Raw genomic sequence first — 25663 nt, 5'->3', positions numbered from 1 at the left:
TGAGGCAGGAGAATGGCATGAACCCGGGAGGCGGAGCTTACAGTGAGCCAAGATGGCGCCACTGCACTCCAGCCTGGGCAACAGAGCGAGACTCCGTCTTATAAATAAATAAATAAATAAATAAGATGTAAATTTACACACATCACTTAATGACTTTCCACTGCATGGAGAATAAAATCCACAGGCCTCTTTTCTTTTTTTTTTTTGAGGCGGAGTTTCGCTCTGTCGCCCAGGCTGGAGTGCAGTGGCCGGATCTCAGCTCACTGCAAGCTCCGCCTCCCAGGTTCATGCCATTCTCCTGCCTCAGCCTCCCGAGTAGCTGGGACTACAGGCGCCCGCCACCTCGCCCGGCTAGATTTTTGTATTTTTTTAGTAGAGACGGGGTTTCACTGGGTTAGCCAGGATGGTCTTGATCTCCTGACCTCGTGATCCGCCCGTCTCGGCCTCCTAAAGTGCTGGGATTACAGGCTTGAGCCACCGCGCCCGGCCCACAGGCCTCTTTTCAACCTCAGATGGGGATCTGCCATCTGCCCTGAACAGACACTTTTTTCCACTGGTCCAGAGTAAGCACAGTCCAGATGGCCTTGCCCTGGCGCAGGCCCAGGAGTAGGGGTGTCCCATTACTCTTGTGGTTTCCTATCGCCAGTCTGTACTCTAGCTAGGAGCCCACGTGGGCTTTCCCACTATGCCAGGCCTCAACCCCCAAGGTGCTGTGTGAGCTTGGCCCAGCCTTGCCCTTCTCTGGGCCAAGTTTCCCAGATAACTGTAAGAAGGGGCACCAGGCCTGTTTCCTCCCAGCCCTGCTCTCCGGGGGCTCCTCGCCCAATCCGTTTCTTCACCACCTATGTGGTGCCCAGCACTGAACAGTACAGGTTAGTGGGCACCATTATTCTTGGGGTCAGTAGGAACCCACTAACAAGTGGCATTCACTGGCAGGCCCATTTCCAACGTGCAGCCCCACCTCCTGTCAATTCAGGACTTCTGAGAGGTGGCAGTGTTTGTGAGCATATGAGTGGAGGTGGATGAGAGGGAAGGGTGGGAGGACGCCCCTGGCTTACAGGCTGGAAGCTAAGGGTTTGTCTTGGTGTCCCCACCCACCAACCTTCAGGCTTCATCGGTTATGCCCCCAACCTCAGCAAACTGGTGGCCGAGTGGGAGGGCCAGGACAGCGACAGCGACCAGCTGTTTTACACCAAGATCTTCTTGGACCCAGAGAAGAGGGTAAGAGGCAGGGGGTGGGCCAAAGGAGAGGGGACTGGGGATCCACTGGCCAGGCTACATGGGAACAGCTCCTCTCAGGCCTGAACCTCTGGGTTGGTGTCTTAGAGGCAGCATTGTTCAGTGGTTCAGAATAAGGACTTCAGGGCCAAGGTGCCTGGGTTCTAATCCCAGCTCACCATTTACTAGCTGTGTGACATCGGGCAACTTCTCTGTGCCTTGTTTTTTCTGTTATAAAATGCAATAATGGGCCAGGCGTGGTGGCTCACACCTGTAATCCCAGCACTTTTGGATCACCTGAGGTCAGGAGTTTGAGACCAGCCTGGCTAACATAATGAAACCCTGTCTCTACTAAAAATAAAAAAATTAGCCGGGCGTGGTGGCAGGTGCCTGTAATCCCAGCTACTCAGGAGAATTGCTTGAACCTGGGAGGTGGAGGTTGCAGTGAGCCGAGATCGTGCCGTTGCACTCCAGCCTGGGCAACAAGAGCAAGACTCTGTCTCAAAAAAAATTCATTAATTAATTTAAAAAATAAAAAAATTAAAATTAAAATAATGCAATAATGATAGTACTTTCTTACAGAGATGTTGTCAGGATTAAATTGATTAATATATGTAGAATATTTTATTTATTTATTTGAGATAGGGTCTCACTGTCACCCAGGCTGATGTGCAGTGGCAGAAACATAGCTCACTGCAGCCTCAACCTCCTGGACTCAAGCAATCCTCCCACCTCAGCCTCCTGAGTAGCTGGGACTATAGGCAAGTGCCCCCTTAAAAATTTTTTTTTTTTTTTTGAGACGGAGTCTTGCTCTGTCGCCCAGGCTGGAATGCAGTGGCGCGATCTCGGCTCACTGCAAGCTCCGCCTCCCGGGTTCACACCATTCTCCTGCCTCAGCCTCCCGAGTAGCTGGGACTACAGGCGCCGCCACCATGCCCGGCTCATTTTTTGTATTTTTAGTAGAGACGGGGTTTCACCGTGTTAGCCAGGACGGTCTCGATCTCCTGACCTCGTGATCCACCCGCCTCGGCCTCCCAAAGTGCTGGGATTACAGGCGTGAGCCACCGCGCCTGGCCAAAAATTTTTTTGTAGAGATGAAGTTTTGCTGTGTTACCCAGGCTGGTCTCAAACTCCTAGGCTCAAGTGATCCTTCTGCCTCAGCCTCCGAAAGTGCTGGAATGACAGGTGTGAGTCACCGGACCCGACCCATGTGTAGAATATTTGGAGTAGTGGCCAGGCGCGGTGGTTCACGCCTGTTGTCCCAGCACTTTGGGAGGCCGAGGCAGGCAGATCACCTGAGGTCAGGAGTTCGAGACCAGCCTGCCCAACATTGCAAAACCCCATCTCTACTAAAAATACAACAACAACAAAAATTAGGCATGGTGGTGCACACCTGTAGTCCCAGCTACTCAGGAGGCTGAGGCAGGAGAATTGCTCGAACCTGGGAGGCGGAGGTTGCAGTGAGCCAAGGTCGTGCCACTGCATTCCAGCCTGGGTGACAAGAGGGAAACTCTGTCTCAAGAAAAAGAATATTTGGAGTAGCTATGTGCTTGGCAGGCGCTGGTTACTCTTACGGCCGTCGTTGTTGTAGGTGAGCCAGCTGCATTCTTAGATTCCTTCCAGTTCAGAGTCCCTGGTTTTCTGTGAATGTAGCCACTAGACTGTAGACTCTAGACCCCAGGAGCTTGGCTGCTGGCCTTCTCTGGGCACCCAACTACCCTGATGTGATATGGCAGAGTAGGTGTGGGGGGAGAGGGCCGAGGCTGGGGGACAGATTCCCCCCACTGGGTGAGACATAGCCCCAGCCTCCCCCAGGGCCTGTCCCTGCTGCAGCCTGGTACCCTCTTTCCTGCAGGAGCAGATCAATATCACCCTGGACCACCGCTGCCGTATCTTCCAGAACCTGGATGGAGCTTTGGGTGAGCAGCCCCCATGGCGAGGGGTGGATCCTGAGAGGGGTGATAGGAGGATTCCTGGCAAAGCCGGAGCCCAAGGAGGAGAACTGGGCTGCTTCTTTCTGGCCATTGTGCTGGGAGGTCACTGGGTTCATCCCTAGGTCCCCAGGGACCACTTGGATGTCCCAGCGCAGAGCCGTGTCTCTCTTGGGGGCCTGGGACAGGTGAGCATTCGGCCTGGGAGGAGTTGGGGGATGTGCACAGCAGGTGCTGGACCCGCCTGCCCTGCATACGAGGTCCTTGCAGGTGGACGTTCCTTCCCTGCTTTCCCGGCCCTCCCACCTTCCAGGCGAAGCAGTCCTAGGCTGGGGGCAGGAACTCAACTGGTGGCATGGGCAACTTGGGAAGCAAAAGGCTACTTGACCCTTGATGCCACAAACATCCCTGGACCTGGCCTCGTGTATGTGGCTGGTGATGACATTGCTTTGCTGTAGGTCTTCCTGAATGATCTCAAGCAAGTCACACCTCCTCCCCACAGGGGACTCAGTTTTCTTATCTTTCCAAAAGGGAAGTGAACAAGATCCACTCATTGCCGACTTTGTGGCTAAATGGCCCTTTTGAGAATCTGATGAAAGCTACGGCTCTGCTCCCAGAAAAATGCAGAAACAGTGTGCCGTTTGCCTGTGGTTTCTGGGGGTTAAGAAGCACTAAGTTGAGATCCAGCAGGTCAGGAGCTATCTGTTTTCCTTTTTTTTTGTCTTAAGATGGCGTCTTGCACTGTCGTCCAGGCTGGAATGCAGTGGCGAATTCTCAGCTCACTGCAACCTCTGCCTCCGAGGTTCAAGCAATTCTCCTGCCTCAGCCTCCCAAGTAGCTGGGATTACAGGCGCATGCCACCATGCCCGACTAATTTTTGTATTTTTTTAGTAGAGACGGGGTTTCACCATATTGGCCAGGCTGGTCTCGAACTCCTGACCTCAGGTGATCTGCCTGCCTTGGCCTCCCAAAGTGCTGAGATTATAGGCGTGAGCCATCGTGCCCAGTCCTATTTTAATTTTTAAAATAGAGACAGGGTCTTGCTATGTTACGCAGGCTTATCTCAAACTCCTGGGCTCAAGTGATCCTCCCACCTGGCCTCCCAAATTACTGGGATTACAGGTATGAGCCAGTGTGCCCAGCTGAAATACCCGTTTTCCTATGTGCAGACTAATAGGGTCAAACATGGGTATTGGGGGCTGGGCACAGTGGCTCATGCCTGTAATCCCAGCACTTTGGGAGGCCAAGGCGGGTGGATCACCAGAGGTCAGGAGTTCGAGACCAGCCTGACCAACATGGCGAAACCCTGTCTCTACTAAAAATTCAAAAATTTGCTGGGCATGGTGGCATGTGCCTGTAATCCCAGCTACTCGGGAGGCTGAGGCAGGAAAATCACTTGAACCTGGGAGGTGGAGGTTGCAGTGAGCCAAGATCACGCCACTACACTCCAGACTGGGCAATAGAATGAGACTCTGTCTCAAAAAAAAAAAAAAATGGGCCGAGTGTGGTGGCTCACGCCTGTAATCCCAGCACTTTGGGAGGCCGAGGCGGGTGGATCACAAGGTCGGGAGATCGAGACCATCCTGGCTAACATAGTGAAACTCCGTCTCTACTAAAAATACAAAAATTAGCTGGGCATAGTGGCGGGTGCCTGTAACCTGTAATCCCAGCTACTCGGGAGGCTGAGGCAGGAGAGTCACTTGAACTTGGGAGGTGGAAGTTGCAGTGAGCCGAGATTGTGCCACTGCGCACTCCAGCCTGGGTGACAGAGCGAGACTCTGTCTCAAAACACACACACACACACACACACACACACACCCCATGGGTATTGGGGCTCTGCTAAAGGGGCTTCCTTCACTGGGATAAGATCTGTCCTGATCATGCCCAGACCTCCCCTTTGTGTGGCTCTGGCATTTTCTCAGTGCTGCTCTGCCTACTCAGAGAAGGCGCTTCCCAGACCCTTTCTCTTGGGGCTTCTCTGAGGTGCCTGGAGCTGGGATGTTCCACGTCTTTGTTCTTCTCCCAGTCCCTGCTTCTGGCTGTAAGTAACCACAACAAGTACAGGGGTTGCCATGGATTCTGTGCTCATCATGGGCCAGGCTTGGTGCCCCATGCTTGCCCAACACAAATCCTCCCCCTCCCCCTGTGAAGAAGGGATTATTCCTGAAACTGAGGCATAGAGAGAAGTGACTTGCCCAAGGATATGATGTACCCACTGCAGAGCTGGGATTTGAGCCCACTGGTTGGACCCTGAGCCTGACTTCTGGGTCTGATGCTGGATGGGGCTGTGCTTTCTGACCCCCAGATGAGGTCGTGCTCAAGTTTGAAATGGGCCACGTGAGAGCGAGGAACCTGGCCTATGACACCCTCCCAGTCCTGATCCATGGCAACGGGCCAACCAAGGTAGGGGGGCCCCAGCCCCTGGGGAGTGTGGGAGGGGGGACAGAGCCCCAATTTCTTTGTCACCGTGACCCCACAGTGTCTCCCTGGGGCCAGGGCCACCTACCTGGGGGCCTGCTATGAACTCACTACTTCAGTCCGCACATCTGAGCTCAGCATGGTGCCTTCTTTTCCTGCTATGGTGGTCAGTGGCACTCCGTCTATTCTCGCTGGGCACAGGACACATAGGAGGCTGCTGTCCCCATCCAGGCCTAGGCTGGGCTACCAGAGCCATCTGTACTCTGTCACCCCAGGGCAGAGTCATTTACGCACTCAGTAAACTTTTATTTCACGTTTGCACTAGACCCAGGAATCTGCATTTTACAAGCTCTCAGGAGAATCACTAGAGTGCCAGGCCCTCCCCCGCCCTCTCTCAGAGTGGCTTGGTGATCTCCTGGGGATGGACATTATCTCCAAGACCCTCTTAGGGAGTGGGAGGAGGCAGGATGCTGCTGACCCACCAGGGGCCCAGGGAAATGTGAGTCAGGGCTGTGGCGGGTGGGGCTGACTGGCTTCTCTGTGACCCCACGTTTCCCCAACAGCTGCAGCTGAACTACCTGGGCAACTACATCCCGCGCTTCTGGACCTTCGAGACGGGCTGCACCGTGTGTGACGAAGGCCTGCGCAGCCTCAAGGGCATTGGGGTGAGGCTGCGCCCAGGCCTGTGCCTGAGGGACACGGGGTGCTCAGTCCCCTGAGATGGCGAGATGGGTGATTCTGGAATAGACTCCATATGGTCTTTGGTGGAAAGTGAAGAGATCATCTCCCTGCCTGGGGTTCTATCCCGATTGCCACCCAAGTGCCTTCTAGAAGCCCTCTCAGTCTGCATGTCTCTAGCTTCCTCCGAAATGTCCAGGTTCTGGTTTCTTCTGCCTGGTCCTTCAGGCTCTCCTTCAGCCCCCTCCCCATCCCATGAACCTCATCCTCATTTATGACTCAACTTGAACACCACGCCAGCCACTATCTCCTGATAGCAGGCCCTCAACCGGGTCCTTGCTCCAGGCCTGGGCTTCTGCTGCTCCCTCCCTAGGGCACCTTCCTGCTGCTTCCCTGCCCTCCTGCACCCCCTGCCTGGAGGTCCTCAGCCCGGGCACCTTTCTTGGGAAGTCTACATGCTTCTGATTCTGGCTCTGGCTTCCTTGGGCCACCCTGGGGTGGAGTGGCAGCGCTGTGGCCGGACACTGCTGGACTCTCATGCCGCCCTCCCTGGTGCAGGATGAAGCTCTGCCCACGGTCCTGGTCGGCATGTTCATTGAACAGCCCACGCCGTTCGTGTCCCTGTTCTTCCAGCGGCTCTTGCAGCTCCACTACCCCCGGAAACACATGCGACTTTTCATCCACAACCACGTGAGTAGCAGGCACTCTTAGGGGTCGTCATGTGGCTTGGGTCCAGGGCCCAACTTCACAACATAGCCTGAGACCTCTGAGGGTCTCACTGAATCTTGCTTATCTGGGCCAAATGACAGTCACCAGTGGACTGTGTCCCCAAATCACTGAGTTGACTTTGGAGTCAGTCTGGGTGAGTTTGAATCCCAGTGCCGCTATTTTTATTGGCTGTGTGACCTTGGGCACATTACTCAACCTCTCTGTGCTTTAGTTTCTCATCTATAAAATAGGGATAATAGTCGGGCGTGGTGGCTCACGCCTGTAATCCCAGCACTTTGGGAGGCCGAGGTGAGTACATCACCTGAGGTCGGGAGTTCGAGACTAGCCTGACCAACATGGTGAAACCCTGCCTCTACTAAAAATACAAAATTAAGCCGATTGTGGTGGCACATGCCTGTAATCCCAGCGACTCAGGAGGCTGAGGCAGGAAAATCGCTTGAACCTGGGAGGTGGAGGTTGTAGTGAGCCGAGATCACGCCATTGCACTCCAGCCTGGGCAACAAGAGCAAAACTCAGTCTCTAAATAAATAAATAAATAAATAAATAAAATAGGGACAATAATTGTCCAATCACACAGAATTGCTGCAAGGGCTAAGCAAATTGACATGTGAAGTCCGTAAAAGGTGCCTGGCGCACAGGACACATAAAGGTGCTTCTAACCGTTGTCATCTTCACTTCCATCCCTGGCCCTGTTAATCCTTCCTAATTGTACCTGGTGGCAGTCAAATTGGTTTTCTTTGTTTTTTTTTTTTTTGAGACAGAGTCTCGCTGTGTCACCCAGGCTGGAGTGCAGTGGTACAATCCCAGCACTTTGGGAGGCCGAGGTGGGCGGATCATGAGGTCAGAGAGGTTGAGTAATGTGCCCAAGGTCACACAGTGGTACGATCTTGGCAACCTCTGCCTCTTGGGTTCAAGCGATTCTCCTGCCTCAGCCTCCCAAGTGACTGGGACTACAGGCACGCGCCATCACAACTGGCTAATTTTTTTTTTTTTTTTTTTTTTTTTGAGACAGAGTCTTGCTCTGTCTCCCAGGCTGGAGTACAATGGCATGATCTTGATTCACTGCAACCTCTGCCTCCTGGGTTCAAGCCATTCTCCTGCCTCAGCCTCCCGAGTAGCTGGGATTACAGGCACCCGCCACCACGCCTGGCTAATTTTTTGTATTTTAGTGGAGATGGGGTTTCACCATGTTGGCCAGGATGGTCTTGATCTCCTGACCTCGTGATCCGCCCACCTCGGCCTCCCAAAGTGCTGGGATTACAGGCGTGAGCCACTGCGCCCAGCCGGACTGTTGTTTTTCCTTTTTTTTTTGAAATGGAGTCTCGGTGTGTGGCCCAGGCTAGAGTGCAGTGGTGCGATCTTGGCTCACTGCAACCTCTGCCTCCCGGGTTCAAGCAGTTCTCTGCCTCAGCCTCCTGAGTAGCTGGGATTACAAGTGCCCACCACCATGCCTGGCTAAATTTTTGTATTTTTAGTAGTGATGGGGTTTCACTATCTTGGCCAGGCTAGTGAACTCCTGACCTTGTGATCCACCCGTCTTGGCCTCCCAAAGTGCTGGGATTACTGGCATGAGCCACTGCACCCAACATGGACTGTTGTTTTTCAAAGCAAAGTCGAGGATCACCTGACACATTTTGTAACAAAGTGGATTCCTGGGCCACAGCCAGTAATCAGCAATGTCGCTGGATATGGGATCCTAAGAGTGGTGGTGGGGCTCTATCCTGATGACAGAGGCCCTTAGAAGGCCTGGCCTGGTCAGGGGAGAATGGGCAAAGGATGGCCAGGGAAGGGTGTTCCTGGCACAGGGCTGGCATGAGCAAAGGAAAGCAGATGGCCGGGATGCCAGAGATGAAGGGGCACAGCCTGGCAGTGACAGCAGGTGCTGCAGTCCCTGGGTAGAAGCTGTGTCCTCCTCCTCACCCCCCCAACCCCTTCCCCATCCTCACCCCCAGGAGCAGCACCACAAGGCTCAGGTGGAAGAGTTCCTGGCAGAGCATGGCAGCGAGTACCAGTCCGTGAAGCTAGTGGGCCCCGAGGTGCGGATGGCGAATGCGGACGCCAGGAACATGGGCGCGTGAGTTGTGGGCCACGGTACTCTCCACTGACAGTGGTGGGTGGGGGAGCTGTGGCTGTGGTAAGGAGCAGCAGGCTGAGTGATAGCAGAAGGCTGTGTGTGCTCTAGCAAGTTCCTGCCCCTCTCTGAGCCTTGGAGTTTCCATCTGTCAAATGGGAAAATAACCTCTGTCCTGACAACCTCCGGGGCTCCTGAGCAGGGCTGAGCCATGTTATTTGGGTTCAGGAAGCAAATCAGAGAAAGAGGAAGGACTGGGGGCAGAAGTAGACAAAGGCTGACAATTAGGGAGGCAACCTCGAATGTTTTGCTTTATTATAAAAAAAAAAAAAAGGCTGGTGGCAGTGGCTCATGCCTGTAATCCCTACACTTTGAGAGGCCAAAGCTGAAGGATCGCTTGAGGCCAGGAGTTCGAGAACAGCTTGGGCAACATAGCGAGACCCTATCTCTTCAAAAATAAAAAAAAATAGCCAAGTGTGGTGGCTTGGACCTGGGGTCCCAGTTACTCAAGAGGCTGAGGCAGGAGGACCTCTTGATCCCAGGAAGTCGAGGTTGCAGTGAGAGCTATGGTTGCACCACAGTGCTCCAGCCTGGGAAACAGAGTGAGACCTTGTCTCATAAAGCAAAACAAAAACAAAGAAAGAAGCAATTTGTGTTGATTGTAGGAGAGTCAGACAGTCCAGATCAAAGGTTGGCAAGCTTCCTGCTAAGGACTAGATCATAAATCTTTGCAAATTGGCTCTGCCGGCTCTGTTACAACCACTCAGCTCTGCCCTAGTAGCACGGAAGCAGCCACAAATAATACGTAAGTGAATGAGTGAGGCTGCGTTCCAGCAAAATTTCATTTATGGACACTGAAATTTGACTTTCATGTCTTTTTTTTTTTCTGAGACTTGTTATCCAGGCTGGAGTGCAGTGACAGGATCATAGTTTACTGTAGCTTCAAACCCCTGGGTTCAAGCGATCCTCCTACCTCAGCCCCCCAAGAAACTGGGACTACAGGCATGTGCCATCACATCCAGTTAATTTTTAAATGTTTATTTATGTATTTAGAGACAGAGTCTCACTCTGTCACTCAGGCTAAAGTGCAGTGGCGTGATCTCCGCTCACTGCAACCTCCCCGTCCCGGGTTCAAGCGATTCTCCTGCCTCAGCCTCCCGAGTAGATGGGATTACAGGTGCATGCCACCACACCTGGCTACTTTTTGTATTTTTAGTAGAGACAGGGTTTCATCATGTTGTCCAGGCCTATCTCGAGTTCCTGACCTTAAGTGATCCACTCGCCTCGGCCTCCCTAAGTGCTGGGATTACAGGTGTGAGCCACTGTGCCTAGCTAATTTATTTTTATTTTTTGTAGAGACAGGATCTTGCTATGTTGCCCAGGCTGGTCTCAAACTCCTGGCTTGAAGTTATCCTCCCGCCTCAGCCTCCCAGAGTGCTGGGATTACAGGCATGAGCCACTGCACCTGGTGATGACCTTCACATAATTTTTACATCTTCTTCTTTTGATTTTTTTTTCTTGAAACCACTTAAAAACATAAAACCAGCCAAGTGCAGTGGGTGACGCCTGTAATCCCAGCACTTTGGGAGGCCGAGGATTGCTTGAACTGGGGAGGTTGAGGCTGCACTGAGCTGTGATTGCGCCACTGCATTCCAGCTTGGGTGACACAGTGAGACCCCCATCTCTAAAAAAGGAAAAAAGGCCGGTGCAATGGCTCATGCCTGTAATCCCAGCACTCTGGGAGGCCAAGGCAGTCAGATCACCTGAGGTCAGAAGTTCGAGACCAGCCTGGCCAACATGGTAAAACCCCGTCTCTACTAAAAATACAAAAATTAGCTGGGCATGGTGGTGCACACCTCTAATCCCAGCTACCTGGGAGGTGGAGGCAGGAGAATCGCTTGAACCCGGGAGGTGGAGGTTCCAGTGAGCTGAGGTTGCGCCATTACATTCCAACCTGGGCAACAGAGGGAGACTCGTTCTCAAAAAAATAAAATAAAATAAGATAAAATAAAAATAAAAAAATAAAAAAAAGGAAAAACATAAAGCTGTTCTTAGCCCATGAGCTGTATAAAACCACCAGGGCCAGAGTTTAACTCACAGACCCTCATTTGCTGAATCCTGCACCAGATAAACAAAAGTAACATAGATTTTTAAGGCTTTTGGTACAAGTTACCGAATTGCATTTCAGAAAGGCAGCCCCAGCTTACTCCCCACCCTGGGCCATGTAGGCACCTGTGGGCTGTGTTCTTCCCAGTACCAGGGTTTTCAGGGCACTTGATACCAGTTGCCAAGCTCTGGGCCTTGGGAGAGAGCCCCGAAGTCCAGGGGTTTGGGACTCAGAGTCGGGAGGGACCTTTGAGGCTGCCGGTGTGACCTCTCTAAAGCCCCTTGGCTGGTATATGGTGAAGCCAGACTCTGATCACAGATGTGAGCAGCCACCAGTGCACCAGGATCAGGTGCACTGACCCTGCATCCTCCTTGCAGAGACCTGTGCCGGCAAGACCGCAGCTGCACCTACTACTTCAGCGTGGATGCTGACGTGGCCCTGACCGAGCCCAACAGTCTGCGGCTGCTGATCCAACAGAACAAGTGAGGCTGCTCCATCTGCGCCCAGCACTGCTCAGGATTGGCCTGGTCCCTGGGTGGGAGCCCTCCTTGTCTTCCTCCTCCTCCTCCTCTTCCTCCTCTTTTTCCTCCTTCTGCTCCTCTTTCTCCTCCTCCTGCTTCTCTTTCTCCTCCTTCTCTTCCTCCTTGTCTTCTTCCTCCTCTTCCTTCTTTTTCCTCTTCCTCCTCCTCCTCTTCCTCCTCTTTTTCCTCCTTCTGCTCCTCTTTCTCCTCCTTATCTTCCTCCTTGTCTTCCTCCTCCTCTTCCTTCTTTTCCTCTTCCTCCTCCTCCTCGTCTTCCTCGTCCTCTTTCTCCTCCTCTTCCTCCTCCTCCTCCTCCTCTTCCTCCTCTTTTTCCTCCTTCTGCTCCTCTTTCTCCTCCTCATCTTCCTCCTTGTCTTCCTCCTCCTCTTCCTCCTTTTCCCTCTTCCTCCTCCTCCTCATCTTCCTCGTCCTCTTTCTCCTCCTCCTTGGCCTCACCCATTACCCGGAGCTGTGGATCCCCAGCCTGATACCCCAGGTTGTGATAGAGAAGGTGTCCTGCCCTGTCTGCTCCTGGCTGCCCCATGGAAGGGAGCAGGTACCAGAAGAGCCAAACTCCCGACACCCCAGCCAAGGCACTGTCTGTCCCAGTGAGGTGCTTGGGGACCCCTGCGTGCAGGTTGAGGGGCACCCTCCTCCCCCTTCCCTCCTCCCCCCATCCTTGGTTAGTGCTGCCTCCCACTCCCAGTGGGCAGCGACCTCCCACTGAGGTGCTCCCTTCCTCAGGAACGTCATCGCCCCACTGATGACCCGGCATGGGAGGCTGTGGTCGAACTTCTGGGGGGCTCTCAGTGCAGATGGCTACTATGCCCGTTCCGAGGACTATGTGGACATTGTGCAGGGGCGGCGCATGTGAGTACCTGCAGGGTGGGGGTGGGTGAGGGACACCTTCATCTGGCTTCTGCCTGGGTTTGTGGGGATCCCTCCCCAATATTCCTGTCCTTGTTACCCTCAGATTCCTGTAGAACCTGAAGCAAGGCAGACTGCAGTTAGACACATAGAAGGACTTCCTGACAAATAGGCCCATGTGTCCAGGGTGGGGGAATCAAATCACCACAGTTGTGCCCTCCCAGCCTGTGCCTTCCCCTTCTCACGGCCCAGACTCCCCAGATCTCAGGCTGTGACTCCCAACCACCAGCCTGTGACTCCCTCCATTTTCCCCACCACCAGCCTCTGACCCCACCCTCTTTCTCTCTCTCCTGCAGTGGTGTCTGGAATGTGCCCTATATTTCAAACATCTACTTGATCAAAGGCAGTGCCCTACGGGGTGAGCTGCAGTCCCCAGATCTCTTCCACCACAGCAAGCTGGACCCTGACATGGCCTTCTGTGCCAACGTCCGGCAGCAGGTCAGCCAGCAGTGGGCGGCACAGGACGCCCTGTGGATGGGGCAGGCGGGAAGGTGGGCCTCCAGCTCTGACCCTCATGGCGGGCCGCCTTGTCACCATAGGCCTGGGAGCTCCTGAGATTCTAGCAGGGCATCTTGGAAGCCACTAGTGCCTGGTGGAGGAATGGGGGCCGTCTGGCACAATGGTCCTCAGGGGTCTGCAGGGACCTTTTAGCAGACCTGGTTTTTACACCATCTATTTTATTTACTTTTTCTTTTTTTTTTTTTTTTGAGACGGAGTCTTGCTCTGTCTCCCAGGCTGGAGTGCAGCGGCGCAATCTCCACTCACCTGAGTTACTGGGACTACAGGCGCCCGCCACCATGCCTGGCTAATTTTTTGTATTTTTAGTAGAGACGGGGTTTCGCCATGTTGGCCAGGATGGTCTCGATCTCCTGACCTCGTGATCCACCCGCCTCGGCCTCCCAAAGTGCTGGGATGACAGGCGTGAGCCACCGCGCCCGGCTTATTTACATTTTTGACATAGCCCAAAGAAAACGAAACTTTCCACTTAAAAGTACTCCAAGTGATGTGCCCGATAGACACCTCACCCTGTCTCTGCCCTGCTCCATATATTTTTGTGGCTTTTTTTTTTTTTAACCTGTAGCAAGATGAAGTTTTCCCCTGTGACCAACATTTCAGGATCAGAGCATGCTCCTTTTCTTTTACGCATTTTTTCTTTCATTCTGTGTTCAGTCCTCTGGGAAGACTTCCCTGATTGCATTCTCAGTGTCAGGCCTGGGCTGGGCCCTGGGGACACAGGGGTGACTGCACTTGGTCTGTGATCTTGTGAACTTCAGTCCGGTGGGCAGAGGAGGCTGCACTGTTGCCCATCTGGGAGTGTGCAGGGGAGGCATGGGGGCAGGGGAGAGGTGGGGGAGTGCCTCTTCCACTGGGCTTGCTTTCCCTAGGATGTGTTCATGTTCCTGACCAACCGGCACACCCTTGGCCACCTGCTCTCCCTGGACAGCTACCGCACCACCCACCTGCACAACGACCTCTGGGAGGTGTTCAGCAACCCTGAGGTGAGGCTGGGGTGGGCACCTGGGGGTTGGGAGCAGAAGGGGCCCAGTGATCCTGCAGTCTGAGGGACTTCCCTCTCAGAGCCTTACAACAGCCAAGACCCCTGTGGGCCACCTGCCACCCTCCCTTCACCCCAGGAGGCTGTAGGGCAGGATTTGGGTAGGGAGAAGAGGGTGTCCAGAGAGCCAACACCATCTGTTGGAGGAGGGACCAGGACTCAGAGGCCTGGGTTTGTGGCCTAGCTCTGCCATCAACTGGGACTTAGTTGAGCCTCTCATCTTTGGGGACCTCAGTTATCTTAGCTCCAGAATGGGTATACTGTCCCAGCCTGTCTTGCCCGTGAGGGTATTGTGATAATCAGAAGGGCAGACAGTTGTGACTGTTTCTAGACATGTACACACGGGCACACACATGTACATACATGTGCAAACACCACCTCCTATGGGCATACCTGTGCACCCAGACAACACACACACACCCAGTGGGTGCAGGTGAACACCTGCCTCCGCCAGGCATGTGCACCTTCACTCCCACTTTGAGGGGTCTGCTTGGAGCATCCCATGCAGTTGAGCCAATGGTGAGGACCCTAGCCTGCTTCCCACTCCCCACAGGACTGGAAGGAGAAGTACATCCACCAGAACTACACCAAGGCCCTGGCGGGGAAGCTGGTGGAGACGGTAAGGGCCATGGACACCCTCTTGGACTGGCCTCCCCTGCTGCAGGGGGAAGGGCACAGAAGGGAAACTGCTTGCCCCAGGGAGTGGGGGACAGCAGGATGGGAGTGGGGAGCGGCGGTATGGGAGTGGGGGAGTGGCGGGATGGGAGTGGGGGGCGGTGGGATGGGAGTAGGGGGTGGTGGGATGGGAGTGGGGGAGTGGCGGGATGGGAGTAGGGGGCGGTGGGATGGGAGTAGGGGGTGGTGGGATGGGAGTGGGGGAGTGGCGGGATGGGAGTGGGAGATGGCGGTATGGGAGTGGGGGAGCGGCGGTATAGGAGTTGGGGACGGCGGTATGGGAGTGGGGGAGTGGTGGGATGGGAGTGGGGGGCGGTGGGATGGGAGTAGGGGGTGGTGGGATGGGAGTGAGGGGTGGCGGGATGGCCCCTCCACCTGTTGGCACTTCCCTTCTGGAGGCTGTGGGGGTCTGCAGGGCCTCTCTCCCTGGCCTAGGCAGGAAGGAGGAAAACATCCCAGATGTGATGGCCACTGTGGCCCATCATGCCTGGACCAGTGCGGGGAGTGGCCACTTCTCTCCACTCACTAATGTCTGCTTCCCCCGAGCCTGGGGCCTCTGCCCCCTCCCTCCCTCCATACCCATGTTTCTCTCCTGGCCTTGGTGCTGGTGACTCTGTGACCTCGGCTGGGAAAGTGTGTCTCTGGGCTCTGCCTCCTTCTCCCTTTAGGGATCCACTCAGTCTCTCCAGGATTGACAAGCCCCTGCTTCCCGGGGACACTCGGAGGGCTCCCTGGCTTGGGTGTGGGGCCTTGAAGAGGGAGGAGGATTCTGTGGTGCCACTGTGGACCCCCTTGACTGAGTCCCTTCCCTCCCCAGCCCTGCCCGGATGTCTACTGGTTCCCCATCTTCACGGAGGCAGCCTGTGATGAACTGGTGGAGGAGATGGAACACTTTGGCCAGTGGTCTCTGGGTGACAACAAGGTGGGGACCCTGACACCTGGGCTGGGGCCACAGGGAGGCCGCCTCTCCATCAGTGCCACTCACTGTCCGGGGTCTTCTCCTGGCAAGCTGGCCTAGCCACCCTCTCTGGGACTCTTGACATAGGGGTGCTGGCATGAGTGTCTGCAGGCTGTTAGCAGTAGAGGGGCTGAGAAACCCGAGATGGAGTTTGGTTCCCAAGCTGCTATTGCCACTGTGAGGCTTTGAGTTGCCTTGACCGTAAGCTACTAGGTTTTCAGTTTGTGGTTTGCTATTTTAATGGCTTAGCTTGGTTCCCTAGACTTCCCCCAGGAGGAACTGGGAAGGAAAGGGCCAAAGTGGGATGAGGGGCATTAGGAAGGGCTGTTGGGTCCAAGTTCATCAGACAGCAGGAGGAGGTGGCCTGATGAGAGCGGGAGGCCCTGTGTTCTCTCCGTGAGAATCCCAATACCTGTTCCTGTTCTGGAAAGTTCAGGCACCATTTTTTTCTTTTTCTTTTTATATATATATATATTTTTTAAATAATAGAGACGGGATCTGGCTATGTCACCCAGGCTGGTTGTGAACCAGGCACAATTTCATTTTATTTATTTACTTACTTACTTAATTTAGACACCTATCACTCTGTCGCCCAGGCTGGAGTGCTGTTGTGCAATCTTGGCTTATGCAACCTCCACCTCGTGGGTTCAAGAGATTCTCATGCCTTAGCTTGCTGAGTAGCTAAGATTATAGACGTGTGCCACCATGCCCAGCTAATCTTGGTATTATTTATTTATTTAGTTGTGTGTGTTTGTGTGTGTAAATTTTTTTTTTTTTTTTTTTTTTTTTTTGAGACAGTGCCTCACTCTGTCACCTGGGCTGGAGTGCAGTGGCGTGATGTCAGCTCACTGCAACCTTTCTTTCCCAAGTTCAAGCACTTTTCTTGCCTTAGCCTCCCCAGTAGCTGGGACTATAGGCATGTGCCACCATCCCTGGCTAATTTTTGTATTTTTAGTAGAGACTGGGTTTCACCATGTTGGCCAGGCTGGTCTCGAACTCCTGGCCTCAAGTAATCTGCCCGCCTCAGCCTCCCAAAGTGCTGGGATTACAGGCATGAGCCACCATGTCTGCCCTAAGGTACCTTTTTTTTTTTTTTTTTTAATGATCCCAGAACATTTATTTCCATAGGATTTTGATAAAAGAGCACAATCTTGAATAAAAATACACCACTGTACTTAAAGGCAACATTACTTGGTAAACAAACTCTGCCCTCACCCCTTTCACAGAAGAGAAACTTCAGAAAGGAATTTTTAGTCTCCTGACAGTTTTACAACATTCGTATCTCCTATGTACTTCAAGCCCCAACCCACCTCTCATTTTTCTTTTTCATTTTTTTGAGATGGAGTCTTGCTCTGTCACCCAGGCTGGAGTGCAGTGGTACCATATCGGCTCACTGCAACCTCCGCCTCCCAGGTTCAAGCGATTCTTTTGCCTCAGCCTCCCAAGTAGCTGGAATTACAGGCACCTGCCACCATGCCCAGCTAATTTTTATATTTTTAGTACAGACGGATTTCACCATGTTGGTCAGGCTGGTCTCGAACTCCTGACCTCATGTTGTGATCCACCCGCCTCAGCCTCCCAAAGAGGTGGGATTACAGGCGTGAGCCATCGCACCCGGCTCCCCACTTCCCATTTTCTTTTTTTTTTTGAGATGGAGTCTTTGCTCTGTCGCCCAGGCTGGAGTGCAGTGGCACGAACTCGGCTCACTACAAGCTCCGCCTCCCGGGTTTACGCCATTCTCCTGCCTCAGCCTCCCGAGTAGCTGGGACTACAGGCGCCCGCCACCTCGCCCGGCTAGTTTTTTGTATTTTTTAGTAGAGACGGGGTTTCACCGGGTTAGCCAGGATGGTCTCGATCTCCTGACCTTGTGATCCGCCCGTCTCGGCCTCCCAAAGTGCTGGGATTACAGGCATGAGCCACCGCGCCCGGCCCCCACTTCCCATTTTCTAAGTTCTTTTTTTGTGTGTGTGAGGTGGAGCCTCACAGTGGTGTGATCTCAGCTCACTGCAACCACTGCCTCCTGAGTTCTGAGTTCAAGCGATTCTCCTGCTTCAGCTTCCCAAGTAGCTGGGACTACAGGTGCTGGCCACCATGCATAATTTTTTTTTTTTTTTTTTTTGAGATGCAGTTTTGCTTGTTATCCAGGTGGGGTGCGATGGCACAATCTCAGCTCACTGCAACCTCCGCCTCTTGGGTTCAAGTGATTCTCCTGCCTCAGCCTCCTGACTACCTGACTAACTGGGTTTACAGGTATCCACCACTACGCCTGGCTAATTTTTGTGTTTTTAGTAGAAACAGGGGTTTCACCATGTTGGTGAGGCTTGTCTCAAACTCCTGACCTCAGGTGCTCCACCCACTTCAACCTCCCAAAGTGCTGGGATTACAGGTGTGAGCCACCATGCCTGGCCTCATTTTCTAAGTTGTTTAACAGAAATGTGTGTTCCCAAGTTTAAGGCACCATTTTTAAAGGCATATGAGGCCCTGGACCTGTGTGCCAACCTCTGACGTGGCAACCGGACTAACCTGAAGTTCTGGTTACCTTCCTAAACCACATACTTTGGTTGCTGAGCTGATCTCCAGAAGCCAGGAACTGGACTAGCCCATGCGTTCTGGGGCCTGGCTGATGCTTGTGCTCCAGTGACAGGGCCAGATATCGGACTCCAGCTGACTCTGGCCCTGTACAAGGGCCTGAACAAGTTTTCGGTGCTCTGTAACAAATGACCATGGCTCAGAATAACACCCATGTGTTATCTCCTGGTTTCTGTGGGTCAGGAATCTGGGCCCAGTTTAGCTGGGTCATTGAGGTGTCACCTGGGGTTGGAGTCCCATCTGAGGCCCAGGGTTCCATTCCAAACTCACTTGGTTGTCGCAGAATTCATTCCCCTGCAGCTGTAGAACTTAACTTGCTTCTTCAAGGCCAGCAAGAGACAGAGTTTCTCTTCAAGATCCTCCTTTAGCCAGGTGCAGGGGTTCATGCCTGTAATCCCAACACTTTGGGAGACTGAGCCAGGAGGATCGCTTGAGTCCTGGGGTTCAAGACCAGCCTGGGCAACATAGTGAGACCTCATCTCTACAAAGAATAAAATTAGGCCGGGCGCGGTGGCTCAAGCCTGTAATCCCAGCACTTTGGGAGGCCGAGACGGGCGGATCACGAGGTCAGGAGATCGAGACCATCCTGGCGAACACGGTGAAACCCGGTCTCTACTAAAAAATACCAAAAAAAAAAAACTAGCCGGGCGAGGTGGCGGGCGCCTGTAGTCCCAGCTACTCGGGAGGCTGAGGCAGGAGAACGGCGTGAACCCGGGAGGTGGAGCTTGCAGTGAGCTGAGATCCGGCCACTGTACTCCAGCCCGGGCGACAGAGCGAGACTCCGTCTCAAAAAAAAAAAACAAAAAACAAAGAATAAAATTAGTGGCTGGGCACGTGGCTCACACCTGTAATCCCAGCACTTTGGGAGACTGAAGTGGGCAGATCACCTGAGGTCAGGAGTTTGAGACCAGCCTGGCCAACATGATGAAACCCCATCTCTACTGAAAAAAAAAAAAAAAGGCCAGGTGTGGTGGCTCACGCCTGTAATCCCAGCACTTTGGGAGGCCAAGGCGGGTAGATCACAAGTTTAAGAGATCGAGACCATACTGGTGAACACGGTGAAACCCTGTTTCTACTAAAAATACAAAAAATTAGCCAGGCGTGGTGGCGGGCACCTGTAGTCCCAGCTACTCGGGAGGCTGAGGCAGGAGAATGGCGTGAACCCAGGAGGCGGAGCTTGCAGTGAGCCAAGATCGCGCCACTGCGCTCCAGCCTGGATGACAGAGCCAGACTCTGTCTCAAAAAAAGAAAAAAAAAAAATTAGTGGGGCTTAGTGGTGCATGCCTGTAATCCCAGCTACTTGGGAGGCTGAGGCAGGAGAATCACTTGAACTCAGGCGGTGGAGGTTGCAGTGAGCTGAGACGGCACCATTGCACTGCAGCCTGGGCAATAGAGTGAGACTCTGTCACACACACACACAAATAAAAATAATAAAAATAAAATTAGTTGAGCGTGGTGGTGTGTGTCTGTAGTCCCAGCTACACAGCAGGGTGAGGTGGGAGGATCACTTAGGCCTGGAAGGTTGAGGCTGCAGTGAGCTGAAGTTGCGCTATTGCACTCTGACCTGTGTGACAGAGGGATACCCTGTCTCAGAAAAAAAAAAGTCTTCTTGTATCTGCAGGAAGGCCCCCCTGACCTACTCTCGTTTGATTAACTCAAATCAATCTCCCGTTTGATTAACTCAAATCAATCTCCCGTTTGATTAACTCGAAGTCAACTGATGAGGGGCCTTAATTGTATCTGCAAAGCCCATTCAGTTTTCTCATATAATATAACATGGTCCCATCACATTCCTGGGTATAGGGGAGGGGAGTAGACAGAGCCTGGGCACCAGGGTGTGGGAGCCTGGGGGCCATCCTAGAATTCTGCCTAAACACTCGCCTTGGTCACCTCCAGGACAGCCGCATCCAGGGTGGCTACGAGAACGTGCCGACTATTGACATCCACATGAACCAGATCGGCTTTGAGCGGGAGTGGCACAAATTCCTGCTGGAGTACATTGCGCCCATGACGGAGAAGCTCTACCCTGGCTACTACACCAGGGTGGGCAAGCCTGGGGCATAGCCAGGATGTGGGGACGGTTGGGTGGGGTGTCAATGGAGTGTCTGGGACTGGTGGGGGTAGAGTGGGAGGTGGAGAAGCTGGAGGGGCTGAGGTGGAGTGGGGGTATGGGGAGCGTGGGAGGTGCAAGGGTGGGGCATGAGGCAGAGGGACTGAGGGGTGGGGATGGGATCGGGAAGAGCAAGGGTGGGGTGGGAAGTGGTGGAGAAGCTGGGGGGGTGGGGAGGAGTAGGGGGCCTGGGAGGGACAGGGGTGAGTGGATCTCAGCTCACTGCAAGCTCCGCCTCCCGGGTTTACACCATTCTCCTGCCTCAGCCTCCCGAGTAGCTGGGACTACAGGCGCCCGCCACCTCGCCCGGCTACTGTTTTGTATTTTTTAGTAGAGACGGGGTTTCACCGTGTTAGCCAGGATGGTCTCGATCTCCTGACCTCATGATCCGCCCGTCTCGGCCTCCCAAAGTGCTGGGATTACAGGCTTGAGCCACCGCGCCCGGCCTTTTTTTTTTTTTTTTTGAGATGGAGTCTTACTCAGCCTCATGAGTAGCTGGGATTACAGGCGTGCGCTACCATGCCCAGCTAATTTTTATAGTTTTTGTAGAGACAGGGTTTCACCTTGTTGGCCAGGCTGGTCTCGAACTCCTGACCTCAAGTAATTCGCCCACCTCTGCCTCCGAAAGTGCTGGGATTACAGGCATGAGCCACCATGCCTGACCAACCTCAGCCCTTTTGAATCTTTCTTCCTTGTCATTAACCCTGCCTCAGTGGCTCCTGTACCAGCCCACCAAAAAAGCACCCCCGCCCGCCGTAGCAGGCCAGCGTGCCCCCTCCCTCCCTAGCCGCAAGCCTGTGCCCCACACTTGGGCCCTGCTTCATCCGAAGCAGCCTTCTTTGGGTGTGAGGAAGAAGTGAGGAAAATAGTGAGGAAAACCCTGAACTCCTGTTACTGACAGCAGTCGTTCATCCCTTGAATGCTTACTGTGATTCCCCGTTACCTGGCTGGCCTTGGTTAATTCTCACAGTTCTTTCCAGTGCTGTCACTCATGTGTCTGTCCACTGCCACCTTGGCTTTCTCCAGTCCTCACTCAGTTCCTTCCTTGGTCCCTGGTTTCTTCAGGTGCCTGGGTCCTGCCTCAGGGAATCCAGCCTGGATAGTTGCCAGAAAGGGTTGTGAGGATTGGATGCCCCCCTTTGTCTTTGTCTTTTCATTCCTTCCTTTCCTTCCTTCCTTTTTTTTTTTTTTTTTTTTTTTTTGAGACGTTGTTTCGCACTTGTCACCCAGGCTAGATTGCAGTGGCGCAATCTTGGCTCACTACAATCTCCGCCTCCCAGGTTCAAGCGATTCTCCTGCCTCAGCCTCCCAAGTAGCTGGTATTACAGATGCCCAGCACCATGCCTGGCTGATTTTTTGTATTTTTAGTAGAGATAGGACAGGTGTGAGCCACCATGTCCGGCCTCCTTCCCTTTCGTTTCTTGTCTTCCCTTTTCCTCCCTCCCTCCCTCCCTTCCTTTCTTCCTTCCTTCCCTTCCCTTCTCTTCCTTCCCTCCCTCTCTCCCCTCTGTCCATACATTTTTGTTGAGAACTTTTTCTGTGCCAGGCAGTTGCAGGCACTGGAGCATACAGCCCCATGCAGACCTGGCTGCTGTACGCTGACCTGCAGCAGGCCAGACTAGGCCTCGTGTGTGCACCCTTCTCTCCTGGCCTTTGTGACCTCCTTGAGTAACACGGCCTCTCTTGTCCCCCTGCCTTGGTACAGGCCCAGTTTGACCTGGCCTTTGTCGTCCGCTACAAGCCTGATGAGCAGCCCTCACTGATGCCGCACCATGATGCCTCCACTTTCACCATCAACATCGCCCTGAACCGAGTCGGGGTAGATTACGAGGTGAGCAGGAGCCAGCCAGGGTCAAGGGGCCAGCAGTGGGGATATTGAGGGCTGGCTGGGGAGAGCCTTCAGGGTGGTTGAGGCAGAGGGGCCCCGGGGAACCAGTGCTGGGGAACCAGTGCCAGGGAACCAGATAAAAAAGGGTACGGGTCTGTGAGAGGGCTTCCTGGAAGGGGTCACAATCTAGTAGGAGGAGGGTCCAGGCTCTTAAGCTACTATTTTAAGAGATTTTTGGGCTGGGCATGGTGGCTCATACCTGTAATCCCAGCAGTTTGGGAGGCCAAGGCAGGCAGATCACTTAGGGCCAGGAGTTTGAGACCAACCTGGCTAACATGGCAAAACCCCATCTCTACTAAAAATACAAAAAATAGCTGCGCGTGGTAGCACACACCTGTAATCTTAGCTACCCAGAAGGCTAGAAGGCTGAGGCATGAAAATCTCTTGAACCCAAGAGGTGGAGGTTGCAGTGAGCCAAGATTGTGCCACTGCACTCCAGCCTGGGCAACAGAGCGAGACTCTGTCTCCAAAAAAATAAAAAGAGGTTTTTTGAACTTAGCCCTGGGCTGGGTGCTATGAAGAATGCCCATAAAAACAGCTATAATCCTTTTTTTTTTTTTTTTTGAGACAGGGTCTTACTCTGTCACCCAGGCTGGAGTGCAGTGGCATGATCACAGTTCACTGCAGCCTCAACCTCCTGTACCCAAGCAATCCTCCCACCACAGCCTCCCAAGTAGTTGGGACCACAGGCCTGTGCCACCATACCCAGCTTATTTTTTTTCTTGTTTGTAGAGATGGGGTTTCACTATGTTGCCCAGGCTGCAGCTATAATTTTTTGAGAGCTTACAACAAACATATCAGGTATCCCTAATCCAAGGATTCTCAACCAGGGGCAACTGTGGCCTCCAAGGGACATTGGCAGTGGCTGGAGACATATTTGGTTTTTACAACTGTGAGGGGCTACTGGCATCTAGTGGGTAGAAGTCAGAGATGCCCGGGACAGGCTTCCATAGCAAAGTGTCTATAGCAGTGAGGTTGGGAAACTTGGTCCTCAGCTCTTATTTGTAATATCTCGTTTAATTCTCACAGCCCTGTTCTGTTTAACCCCCATGTTACAGAAGGGGAAACTGAAGCTCAGGTTGGTCACAGTTAGTAGAGAGTGGAGGTGATGTTTGCCTGACTCCAAAGCTAGAGCCCTTGATCACTTACTCTTTTTTTTTTTTTTTTTGAGACAGAGTCTCACTCTGTTGCCCAGGCTGGAGTGCAGTGGAGCGACCTCAGCTCACTGCCTCCTGGGTTCAAGGAATTCTGCCTCAGCCTCCCGAGTAGCTGGGATTACAGGAGTGCGCTGCTACGCCTAGCTGGTTTTTGTATTTTTAATAGAGACAGGGTTTCACCATGTTGGCCAGGTTGGTCTTGAACTCCTGACCTCAGGCGATCCACCCGCCTCGGCCTCCCAAAGTGCTGGGATTACAGGCGTGACCCACCACGCCCAGCCACTACTCTTTGTTTAGTGTCTTCCTTAGGCAGCGCTTGTGGCTGTCACTCCAGAAGGCATCCCAAGACCGGCAGTGCTGAGGGCCACTTGGCTGTGACATACGGGAGAACAGACGGGCAGGGGGCGGTGGAGAAAGGGCACTGGTGCTTTCTGTCTCCCAGGGCGGGGGCTGTCGGTTCCTGCGCTACAACTGTTCCGTCCGAGCCCCGAGGAAGGGCTGGACCCTCATGCACCCTGGACGACTCACGCATTACCACGAGGGGCTCCCCACCACCAGGGGCACCCGCTACATCGCAGTCTCCTTCGTCGATCCCTAATTGACCAGGCCTGACCCTCTTGGACCTTTCTTCTTTGCTGACAACCACTGCCCAGCAGCCTCTGGGACCTCGGGGTCCCGGGGAACCCAGTCCAGCCTCCTGGCTCTTGACTTCCTATTGCTCTAGGAGCTACCAATCAGAGAGATTCAGAGAGATTCCTGTAGGCCAGAGACGGAACACACCTCCATGGCTGGGGCTCTCCGTGGTGCTCTGGACCCAGCCCCTGGAGACACTGTTCACTTTTACTGCTTTGTAGTGACTCGTCCTCTCCAACGTGTCTTCCTGAAAAACCAAGGCCCCCTTCCTCCACCTCTTCCATGGGGTGAGACGTGAGCAGAACAGGGGCTTCTTCAAGTTGCCCAGAAAGACTCTGTGGGTGAGAAGCCACGGCCAGAGCTTCTCCCAGGCACAGCTGTTGCACCAGGGACTTCTGCTTCAAGTTTTGGGGTAAAGACGCCTGGATCAGACTCCAAGGGCCGCCCTGAGTTTGGGACTTCTGCCTCCGTGGCTGGTCATGAGAGCAAACTGTAGTCCCCTGGAGACAGCGACTCCGGAGAACCTCTTGGGAGACAGAAGAGGCATCTGTGCACAGCTCAATCTTCTACTTGCCTGTGGGGAGGGGAGTGACATGTCCACACACCGTACTGGGTCACCCTGTCCTGGATGCCTGTGAAGAGAGGGACAGACCGTCAGAAACTGGAGAGTTTCTATTAAAGGTCATTTAAACCACTGAAGAGAAGATGCTCAGGGCGAGTGGGTATGCGTGCATCTTGGTGTGAGTGTCTGCAGGGAGAGGTTTTAAGAGCCCTCTTTTTTTTTTTTTTTTTTTTTCTTGAGACGGAGTCTCGTTCTGTCTTCTAGGCTGGAGTGCAATGGTGCGATCCTGGCTTACTGCAACCCCCACCTCCCGGGTTCAAGTAATTCTCCTGCTTCAGCCTCTCAAGTAGCTGGGGTTACAGGCACCCATCACCACGCCCGGCTAATTTTTGTTTTTTTAGTAGAGACGGGGTTTCACTAGGTTGGTCTGGCTGGTCTTGAACTCCTGACCTCAGGTGATCCACCCACCTTGTCCTCCCAAAGTGCTGGGATTACAGGTGTGAGCCACCGCGCCCAGCCAAGAGCCCTCTTTTTAGAGCCTTTAAGAAAGGTCATGCTAGCTTCTCGGCCTCCCAAGTAGCTGGGATTATAGGTATGCCCCACCATGCCCAACACATTTTTGTAATTTCTGTAGAGACGGGATTTCGCGGTGTTGGCCAGGCTGGTCTCAAACTCCTGACCTCAAGTGATCATCAGCCTCGGCCTCCCAAAGTACTGGGATTACAGGTGTGAGCCACCCCACCCGGCCTGAAAGTCTTTTAAAAGCCAGGCACAGTGGCTCATGCCTGTAATCCCAGCACTTTGGGAGGCCAAGGCAGGCGGATTACCTAAGGTCAGGAGTTTGAGACCAGGCTGCCCAACGTGGTGAAATTCTGTCTCTACTAATAATACAAAAAAATTAGCTGGGTGTGGTGGCATGCACCTGTAATCCCAGCT

General features: G+C 53.5%; 1 protein-coding gene across 2 annotated transcripts in view; it reads left to right on the top strand.

Annotated features, from left to right (window-relative positions):
• The window catches only part of PLOD1 (procollagen-lysine,2-oxoglutarate 5-dioxygenase 1), a 42836-nt gene extending 17977 nt beyond the window's left edge, over positions 1 to 24859 (top strand). Inside the window, exons 5-19 of one of the 2 annotated variants that reach the window (XM_037985032.2) lie at positions 1109 to 1221; positions 3074 to 3137; positions 5455 to 5552; positions 6131 to 6232; positions 6804 to 6935; positions 8927 to 9048; positions 11530 to 11634; positions 12418 to 12543; positions 12897 to 13038; positions 13986 to 14099; positions 14709 to 14774; positions 15648 to 15752; positions 20274 to 20420; positions 22193 to 22318; positions 23975 to 24859. In XM_037985032.2, the coding sequence (XP_037840960.2) occupies positions 1109 to 1221; positions 3074 to 3137; positions 5455 to 5552; positions 6131 to 6232; positions 6804 to 6935; positions 8927 to 9048; positions 11530 to 11634; positions 12418 to 12543; positions 12897 to 13038; positions 13986 to 14099; positions 14709 to 14774; positions 15648 to 15752; positions 20274 to 20420; positions 22193 to 22318; positions 23975 to 24130 (1718 nt within the window). In that variant the 3' untranslated portion in view covers positions 24131 to 24859. Of the gene's footprint in view, positions 1 to 1108; positions 1222 to 3073; positions 3138 to 5454; positions 5553 to 6130; positions 6233 to 6803; positions 6936 to 8926; positions 9049 to 11529; positions 11635 to 12417; positions 12544 to 12896; positions 13039 to 13985; positions 14100 to 14708; positions 14775 to 15647; positions 15753 to 20273; positions 20421 to 22192; positions 22319 to 23829; positions 23918 to 23974 lie in introns of those variants that run through there. The other variant, XM_037985034.2, reaches the window with a different exon arrangement.
• The last annotated feature ends 804 nt before the right edge of the window (positions 24860 to 25663 follow it).

The sequence above is a fragment of the Chlorocebus sabaeus genome, chromosome 20 (assembly GCF_047675955.1).
Source record: "Chlorocebus sabaeus isolate Y175 chromosome 20, mChlSab1.0.hap1, whole genome shotgun sequence".
Classification (NCBI taxonomy): Eukaryota; Metazoa; Chordata; class Mammalia; order Primates; family Cercopithecidae; genus Chlorocebus; species Chlorocebus sabaeus.
The sequence above is the reverse complement of the archived record's forward strand: the minus strand, read 5'-3'. Positions and strand labels throughout refer to the sequence as shown.